This window comes from Azolla caroliniana, unplaced genomic scaffold (genome assembly GCF_043228905.1).
Source record: "Azolla caroliniana isolate FFs.n. ecotype wild unplaced genomic scaffold, voAzoCaro1.0.p SCAF_8, whole genome shotgun sequence".
In the NCBI taxonomy this organism is placed as follows: Eukaryota; Viridiplantae; Streptophyta; class Polypodiopsida; order Salviniales; family Salviniaceae; genus Azolla; species Azolla caroliniana.
The window spans coordinates 10,018,092-10,028,359 of record NW_028230443.1 but is presented as its reverse complement, the minus strand read 5'-3'; the positions used below and the strand labels follow the sequence as shown (position 1 = coordinate 10,028,359).

At 38.0% G+C, this 10,268-nt stretch overlaps 1 protein-coding gene across 1 annotated transcript; it reads right to left on the bottom strand.

Annotated features, from left to right (window-relative positions):
* Positions 1-6,054: 6,054 nt before the first annotated feature.
* Positions 6,055-9,475, bottom strand: LOC147860992 (uncharacterized). The gene has a single exon (XM_087323581.1). It carries the CDS (start codon positions 7,788-7,790, stop codon positions 6,258-6,260), a length of 1,533 nt encoding a protein of 510 aa, XP_087179707.1. The 5' UTR covers positions 7,791-9,475; the 3' UTR covers positions 6,055-6,257.
* Between the last annotated feature and the right edge of the window lie 793 nt (positions 9,476-10,268).

Here is a 10,268-nt window from a genome sequence, read left to right as displayed (position 1 = left end):
TTGTTTCCCTCAAAATAAGTTGGGGTAATTCGACCTACGTAGTAGTGCCACTTTCTAGTGTTGTTGTGTGATTGCCCGGTTTCTACAGCTAGATTGTCGAAGTAGTGGGAGCATATGTTGGAGATAGAGCACCCAAGTGGCACCACCATGTTGGCAGGTCTAGAATGGACAGTAATGGACGACTCTGGTGGGAGATGAGGGTCGCTCCCATAGAGTGCCTGAAAAGGGTTGATCCTTGTTGATGCTTTTACGGACGTGTTGTAGGCGTGGGTGACGAAAATGCAAGATTTAATCCTAGGTTTCATGTTAGGGATCAATATAAGTGGAGATCTCCCGCTTGAGGGTCTTGTTGAGGCATTCAGTGAGGCCATTTGAGTTGTAAACACCTCTATGACGCCTTGTTGAGCTAAAACGGCATTGGGGACATCCCCATGGAACTGGCAGCCCTAATCATATAATAGTTGGAGGGGGCAACCATGTTGGAAAACTACCTCAAGTGTAAAAGTTGGGATGCGATTGTAGGCGCAATGATGTCAAGGATAGCGACAGTTTTGGCCCATCTTGTGAGGTATTTGGTTATGACAAAGATATACTTGTTGCCATTGCGGGTTTCGGGAAAAGGTCCCATGAAATCCCATCCGACGAGCTCAAAAGGGGATGTGATAGTGATGGGCTAGAGCAATCCAATGGACATGCTTATAGGTTTGATGTGTTGACACAAATCACATTGTTTGATATAGGTAGAGACAGAGTGCCACATGTTTGGCCAGTAATACCTTAGGTGTAATTTTTTGAGAACCTTGTGGAAATCCAGATGACCTAACAATGGGTGGTCGTGATAAAATTTGGAGATACATTTGTTGTAGGGGACGTGGGATGTAGAGGAGGGGCTCATGGTGCTCTTGAATGAAGAACACCAAGTTATCGTGAAGCATGAACCACTGTTTTGAGGGAAATGTTTGGAGGGAGCACAATTGATGGGTTAACTTAGACAGCAAGGTCGTGTTGCTGAAGGGAAACAAGTTGTGACAGTGGCAGTGGAAGACTGGATGGCTTGGGGAGAAATTGGACAACATGAAAGTCTGCACGAGAGAGACAGTCAATGATTAGATTGGTGACACCTTTCCGATAGGAGAGGGTAAATTGATAATCTTGGAGCGCCAACGTCCATCGCAACAAGCGGTATTACCAACACAACCGTGAACGCCACCACCTTCCCCATCGCCATTCACCCTATCAACGTCCTCCTCCCTACAGAAATCGTCGGTGCTGCTGCACCCACCACCAACACCACTATCAAAGTAGGCCTAGGGTTGTGAGGCCTATGGATAAGAGAAAGCAAGGGTTGGTGGTTAGTCTCAACCTTAACTTGTCCGCTGTGAAGGTATGGGTGGAAAGGCTAGAAAGACTGGATGATTGCAAGTAGTTCCTACTTGGTAGTGGAGTAGTTGCATTCAACCGGGGCGAGACCTCTGCTAATGAAGGTGACCGCCTTTTCCTACCCGTGGCCTCGAGGGCTTCACTATCAAAACTTGTATGATAGCACGTGAGTTCATCAAAAGGGGTTTAAATTAACCATTGAGATATACAATGTATATATAAGGGTATTAATAAATACATAAAATATATATTTACATAAGGGTACTATCAATTATGCTAGAGAAAAAAATTACATATGCCCACGAAATATTAGATATCAATGAGATAATAAAGAACATACTGTGAAACAATAATTAAATTTGGAGTAGCATACATACATGCATGCATATATACCTACATTTAAACACTACATCCCTAAATATGTATATACATACATTACACCCATTTATACATGCATACTAACTAAACGTGAATATATGTACAAATATATAATATCATATGTACATACGTACATACACATACATAAATACATGCATGTAAATGTATAGAGAGAGGAGAGAGAGAGAGAGAGAGATAGATTATATTATCGTCTTCGGAGGTCAAATATGACCTATGAGACCAAAAATATTACATTTCACGTGATACGTGTGAAGGTGAGGAGCGACTCTCGATGTTCAAGAACTTTACCAATGAATGTTGCAATCGAGAGTGCACATCATGGTTGTGAGAGAAATTCGTGCAAGGATTGGGCTTGATCGAAGAGATGTGGAAAGCATGGTCAAATATGATCAAAGGTAGAGCATTGTATCAAAGTGTGATATTCAGACTCTTGAACTTGTTTTGGGCAAAGTGTGCATAGTCGGCCACTCTCATCACTTGTGCCCCAACGCTCCGTCTCACATCTCAATGTGTGCGAGCTAAGTCGCATGGAAGCAATGGTTCGAATGGCAGATATCACAATGGGCTCTAACATGTATCGATGTGTACAACTTCCCCATTCCGCGAAGAATATGGTTTTGTAGTTAGGTGCAACATTTTTAGTATAATGTGTGAAGCGTGAGCCACCACATTTGTCCCATGTCATGATACATTGGCATTGCAAAAAGGCCTCATTTACAGAGGAATCTAGTGACGCATCATGAAGCAAGTGTCTTGCATCCCATCTACCAAACCCTTTTTCTAAATCTTGAATCTAACCGGAACACAAAATTTTGCTTTTATGTGTCTTTTGGATCTTTTTGCTTGCTTCCCATGCAATTCTAGGAAGTCGATGTGAGGAGCTTTTTTGAACCTTAAGCATGTATTCAACAACCCTTTCCATGGCCATGATCTCAATGGGAAGCGATCCCGTCTCAAGGAGGAGGAGGGTGTACGGCTTTTGTTTCTTAACTTGTAGAAACTTTGTAAGAAAATGTTTTTGGACATTTTCAAATTCTTTCCACGTAGATTTAGGGATGCTACCGCCCCATACTTCCACCCCATAAAGAAGAACCGGGGTCACCAAAGTGTCAAAAAGATAGGACCCAACACTTAATATCTCCAAGATTGCATGTGTTCTCAAATGCATAATATGCTCCCTTACCCGCCTCTAAGCGGCGTGTAGCACATTCATTCCATTTATGATTTGAAGGAACTTCAAGGCCAAAATATTTGAAACTTTCCACACATTCAAGTGGCTCATTGTTGTACATAATGCATGGTTTATCTCTTTTTTGACTCTTCACAAGCATAATCTTTGTTTTGGAGCTATTGACACTTAATCTAGTATGCATGCAAAAAAATTCCAATGCCTTCATAAGCTTTTGTGCATCTCCTGAAGTATTTGCAAAAAGCACTACATCATCCGCATATAACAAAAGCATAATCACAACATTCCCAATGGCAACTTCTTCAACACATTCTTCCTTTACAAACTTGGTAACCATTTCTTCTAATTCATCAATGAGAGAGAGAGAGAGAGAGAAGGTGCCATGAGCTTGATTGACCTCTTCGAAGTGGCCCTCCTCTAGCAAGCAAGGATGTGTAGGATGAATTACAATAAGCTGGGAATTTGCTGCCATCAGGATCCAGGCCACTTTTTGAGGGTTCTTGGTTTAGTACCATATCAAATTTTAACCATGTTCGTATGTGTGCATGTGTATTTGTATATGCATGGCTATGTTTGTATGTGTGTATTTGTATGCATGTATGAATGCATGCACACATGCATTGGCAACATTCCCTCATGTTTTTTTCCCATGTTAATTTGTGTATTTGCTATTGTCATTTCACAGGCAAGAAGAGCTATTTTGGTCTTGAGAAGCCTCATGGGGAGCTCATGGTGGCGGTGCTTTATTTGGGAAGGGCCCTACCAAGCTCGATTGGAGTAGATGTTACATTGTGAGGCAAGTGGGTGTGGTGTCTATTCATCGAAGCACACCCACTTTACTCTTCATTGACTATGTCTGTGGATTTTTATCATCACGTGACATTGTGTTCATCTTTCTTGGTGCTACATCCTTACGAGAATGCAAAGTCCTTATTTCTACTTGTTGCAAAGGGAGGAGATTGATAAATAGATAATTGTATGTGTTGTAATATAGAACTATTTCCATTACTTTCCTCTTGTCTAATCAATTATTGTTTGTTTAAAACATTATTTGAACCTTAGATGTTTCATTATTATAGCAAGTTGGTTTTGCATGTGTTTGTTTGTTGCGAACTATATCATCTAAGGAAAAGGTGTACTAGAAAGAGATGTTGTATTGCCAATAGTGTGATTGATATGTATGTCAAATATGGGTTGACCCACGTACCACATATATTGCTTGATAAGCTTCACATATTGAATCAATCATATATTAATCTCTTCCTCGTTAAATAGTGTTGTGATGTGAGAAATTATTGAGCATTTGAAGGAACTTCTTGCAGTGATGGAGTATTCATGATGATTGTTGATGAAATTTTATAGAGTTTAAATAGAGAATAGCTATCAAACCAAATAATGAACTCTTGAGTCTTTATTAGTAAAAGGATATTTATGATTTAGGTGCAAATAGACACGAGCCACAACAAAAACATACACACATGCCATACAACTAAGATATACAACACATACATATAATACATACATAAATAAACATGGAATACAATACAATACATACATACATGCAATGTAATACATACATATGAATACACACACACACACACACACACACACACAACCCATACATAAAATATATATAACATATGCTATACAATATAATACATACATACACACATGTATAAAACATACACGTGTCTTCTATATAAGAGCATTTAAAATGAGTTGTTAAAATATATATTGGCACTAAGGGATATTTTTATTAGTTGTTTTTTTATAGAAGGGTATCTAAAATAGTAAAAAATATACGTATAAGGGGTTTATAAAAGATGTCGTGAAAGCACATGATACAACCTCTTTATTCATGGCTAAATACTCTCCAAATTGTCCAAAACATCAGTACTTGAGAAATTATTTGTAATGCGAAATATTGTAGTACATAATACAAAACAAGCAAAAATCCCCCCAAGTTCCAACCTACATCTAAGTGAATCTATTGTACTTTTAAGGAGACATTTTTGTTTTACATTTCCATGACTTGGACATTAGCATTTGCAAGCACTACGAGAAAGACACAAGGATGCAAGTCTATGTGTAAGCAAAAGATGACAGGATACGCAAATCTAATAAATTGTACGATGTGCTTTACACTTAACCTTGTACTAATCACTTAAATATGAGTTTAGAACTCCTCAATTAATGTACATGTGGCTTTTTTTAAATTTTATCTTTTAATTACCTATGTGTCAATATTTAAGTTAGTTATCATGTCATTAATTATGCAAGAGAAGTTAGATACTTACATGCAGTTTGTCTAGAGAGTCAAGTAGCCATTGTAGGCTTAGAAGTAGTTGTCAAGCACTTCTACTTGATCTAGCAATAGGGAAAACAACGATCTAGTCCTACATCGAGATATCGGTAAGGAGGTATGACCAAGACTAAGGCATTTGGTATAACACAAGTAACAATGGCCCAACTTATTCGGAGCCACTCTCAAGAATCAAGAACTTGCGTGTCACTCGAAGTTATCACTAAGCTTTTTGTAATGCATGAGGAAACGATTAACTTAAGAGACCAAGACCCACGAGTGTAAGAAAGGACATTTATAGCATACCAACAAAACATATTACTTGCATAAGGTTTAGGCCCTCTAATCTATATATACCTTAATCATAGAGTTTGGCGTACCTCGAGATTTACCAATCTGCTAGTTGGTATAACCATTTCCAATTGGCTACTTACCCCCATTTGATGCAATGTAAAGGGATTTCTTGTGGGTGATCTACGATAAAATATCCTTGAAGGAAAAAAAGAAACCTTTCCTTTACAATGCCAAGTTCACATGGCATGCATTGATTTGGTGGCTATAATCTCTTTGTTCATAGTAAGCTGGTTGGGCATTGATTTGGTGGCAATGAATTACATATGTAGTAAGCTGGTTGGACATCCACTCATTGCAAATGATGTCACGATCTGATAGATCAGCCAAATATTTGAGGGTTTGATGTATGTGGGAATTTTTCACAGTTACTCAAGTATATGTATACAAGCTTAGGAGCTCCCTGCCTCACTCTCACACACCAAACACCCAATGAAGAAACTCCATAACTATTACTGTTTAAGGGCATGATCATTACATCCATGGTAGCAAATAATAACATTGCCTTTTATTCAATAACAGACAAAAGGGGAGGGGAGGGGAGGGGGGGACCGTGCAATAAAAGAAAATAACAAAACACTACACAAAGATGAGTAATCATTTTTACATGATGAGACCTAAAAAGCATTCCTTGGATTAGAAGAATGCTCGGCTACCATAATACAATTTGGAGCCTTCTTTCTTGCCTCCAGAGACTTTCTCCGTTGGAATATCTTGCAATGAGGCTGAAGGTTCTTGAGCATCCACATCAAACGAGAACTTCATATCGGCAAGCTTCTCGGTGAATTGTTGCATGCTTTTTAAGTACAGATCCACGAAATGTTCTTGATTGATGGAAACCTCAGGTTCCAAAGAAATGCTCACAAGAGGTGTGGAAGTAAATGGTGAGGATTCACTTAATACTTTGGGAGTAGATAAGGATGCATCCTCACTCTTCTCTTGCACCTCAAAAGGTAGCGAAGATTGATTGCTATCACCAATGCAGGACGATGAACTAGTTGTAGCTTGGGTTTCCATCAATGAAGAGGAACTAGAAACAAGCTCCATGGTTGGAGAAGGAACATGGTTCATGGCTGAACTAGCGCTATCACAAGGTGAATTTGACATCCCATTTGATTCCCTTGGAGATTGAAAACCAGACACTAAGCATACATTTTCGTTTATTGAAAGACCATTAGACTCTGTGCATTTTCCGGCACTTGGGCTCCATATCATTCCATCATTTACATTTGCCGTGCCTAGTTGAAGTACCATTTCAGAAGCTCCATAAATATTTTTATCCTTGGGTTCTACATCAATGTCTCCATTTTTAGCTTTAAAATGGTCTTCTCCCAGACAGTTTTGTCTATGTTCTTGTGTCGGTAAATCTGTTGTTGCTTCATTATATCCTTCAGTTTCCGCCATCTTGTAGTACATTGATACCAAATGTTGGTCTTCTGAAACTGCATCCAAGTCCACAAACTCAATTTTTCTTAGATTTTCTTGCTGATACTCCATTACCACTTCAGCTTCGCATGCATCTACACCCAGAGGGCGAGCCAAATGACTGCCTTGCGAAAACATTTTATCACCACCATCAGGCATCTGTTTATCACTTTCTGAATGCATTTCCTTACTTATTTCAATGTTGGTGTGGTCAATGAATGATAGTGAGAGCTGCACCATTCCTGCTGGAGTATAGAAGAGGTCAGTCGACGTGAGACAATACTCTTGAGTTTGTCCGTCTTCTTTTCCATACAAGTTGTTAAGGGGCACAAGTGCAAAGCCAAGAAGTTGATCTTCTAGATAGTTCCTAGCGCAACTCATCATCCAAAGCTCGCATCTAAGGACCGCATCCCATCCACCAGAAACCGGAATCTCTAGGGTTTGGTTGAAGACAGGGTTTTGCCCTCCCGATTTCACAGTTTGTGTGGGATAGACAGCATCTTGACATTCAATTTGGGTTATTATAAACTTGGCATAAACGTCTTGATTTCCATAGATACAAATGTTATGGATGTCTCTGGCACGATGGATAGTCACCCGAAGGATTCCACACATATTTATAGCTTTCTTGTATGAGCCATTTTCAGTGAGAGTGCTTTGCTGGTCTGGGTATGAAGGGTTAGAAATTGAACCCTTGGAGCTAGATTCATTTTGGGGCATGCAGGCAGGTGCGTAACTCGCCATGAGGGATATGGTAAATGTATCATAAACCCTAAATCCTAAAAATAGTTACAAGAAGCCAATTCCTATATAGCTCCATGAACCATAAAACGCATTATGCTAAAAACTCTAAGCCCTAAAACAGGAGGATGAATCTCAGGTTACAGGAAGCTAACTTCTATATGGTTCCAACAACTGTAAAACATATGGATCTAGAAACTAAACCTAAACACTAAAAAATGATGAGTTGGACATAAGGTTACAAGAATCCCTTCTATATAGCTCCAAGAACTATAAATCACATGATGATGAAGTACATATGCACCATAACGAAAAGCTCAACTTCGACATTATATCAGTTTTTACTTTTCCATCCCAGAGATGGGGTACAAAAACCTGGAATTCATTTTTATTCTCTTTAGCAATACCAATTTCCCCTTTTCTATCATCACTTTGTACTTCCAACAAGCAAGATGCACTCAATATGTGTACCCTTATCCTTGGGAAACTCATCCAAAACTCAAATTTTATGCAACACTCATGGTCCATTAAGCTTCCCGAAGAAATAGAGGGAATATTCCAATTGAGTTGGACCATTCTTATATACCTCATTTCCCATTAGAGATATAGAAGAATGGGCTAGTAAAACAAATAGCGGAATATTCCAATTTGAAGCAGACCATTACCATATGTCTCATGTCCAAGGGTCAAAAACATAGAGGAGTTTTACAATTGAATTAGTTCATACCCTATGTCTCAATTTCCAATGGATGAAACAGAGGGAATTTTCCAACTGATTGGACCATATGTCTCACTTTCCATTGCTCTTTTGACCCACATCCAATCTTTGCATTGCAAATGTGGATTTCCCAATTCAATTGAGGGAATTTTCTAGCTTATTTACAGCATTTGAATTTATAACTCTAGATTATTTACACCTCTACTTAATAACCACGTGTCTCATTTTCAAATATGAACTCCTCCAAGCAACAGTAGCAATTTTCCAGTTGAATATTACACCGTAACTATAGTCTCATTATTTAATTCCATTTCTCTTTTGAACCTTGATTCACGTCCTATCTCTTCATTGGTGTCTGAACCAATCCAATCATACCATGGTCCATTATTGAATGCCTCGTAATTCAATTCCAGTACTCTTTTAAATCTTTACGCATAGTGCATTGATCTTTAATCCAGCCCTCTCATACTTTACCATATGTCTCATTATTTGATTCAATTGCTACCTTGAATCTTGGTTCACACGTTATATTGATGCATTTCACATGGCTTCATTGATCTTTGATCCAACCCTGCTACATACATCATTACCATGTGTCTCATTATTCAATTATCCCTGTCACAAAATGTCTCATTCCATTGTTCTTTGAGCCAGCTCTTCCATCCTTGTGAAAAATCATTATTCCTCATGATTTATGACTATGTTCCTTATGCAAAAGACCAATCCTCATATCCATTAACCAACGTTTCGAAAAATCCTAAGCCCTAAGGGGAGTATGTATTCCGGAATATTAGCCACATTTTCAAAAAGATAAGAAACAAACGTGCTTAAAATCAACTAGAATTCCAAAAAGAAATCACACAGATAATATACAAAAATTAGAAAATGTGCTTTAAATCAAAGCCAGATTTTCAAGAGGAATATCAAACAAATGGAAAAAGTATGTAGAAACATCGTGCTTAAAATCAACCAGGTTTTCAAATGGGATATCACATAAATGGAGAAACAGCACACACATGCATGCATATATGTGTGTGTATGTATGTATGTATGCTCATTGATTTTAAGCATTTTTGTGTACATGTTACATGCAAAAAAACTTTAAATCCACAGATTTTCAAAAGAAAATAGCAGTCAAATGGAAACAGAGAATGAAAAAGATTTTCATGGAGGAATATTACACCGTGGGAAACCTGAAAAACGATGTGCAAAAATGGAATACCATACAAATGAAAAAATAGTATATGCAATTTTAAGCTTTTTGTGCACATGCGATTAAAGTAAAGGTTGACAGATCTTCAAATGGAAAACATAGAACGAACAAGAATTTCAAAAGTAATATTACACGGATAGAAAACATGCAAAATGATGTGCTTTAAATCAAACAGTAATTTCCACAGGAATATCATAGGAATGAAAAGAATTCCTTAATCAAAATTCAACCAAATTTACAATAAGGAATTTAGCATATAGTTGAGAAGGAAAAGGAGGTGGGCGAAAGTGCTAACAAAATTCGAAACAGAGTTTCAAAAGGAATTATCACGCAAATGGAAATAGGTATTATATGAATCGATCAGGTTTTCCAAATGAATGTTACAAACAATGAAGGAAATTTGAATGAAAATAAAAATAAAAATCCGGTTTGAGAGTTCCAAGGAATGAACAAGTTGCCCAAAAAAGTCAGAAAAACATTCATTTCTCTTCTTACAAAGTTGCAAAACTCTGTTTCCCTTGCAAACAGAATGAGAATCATTCCCAAAAAA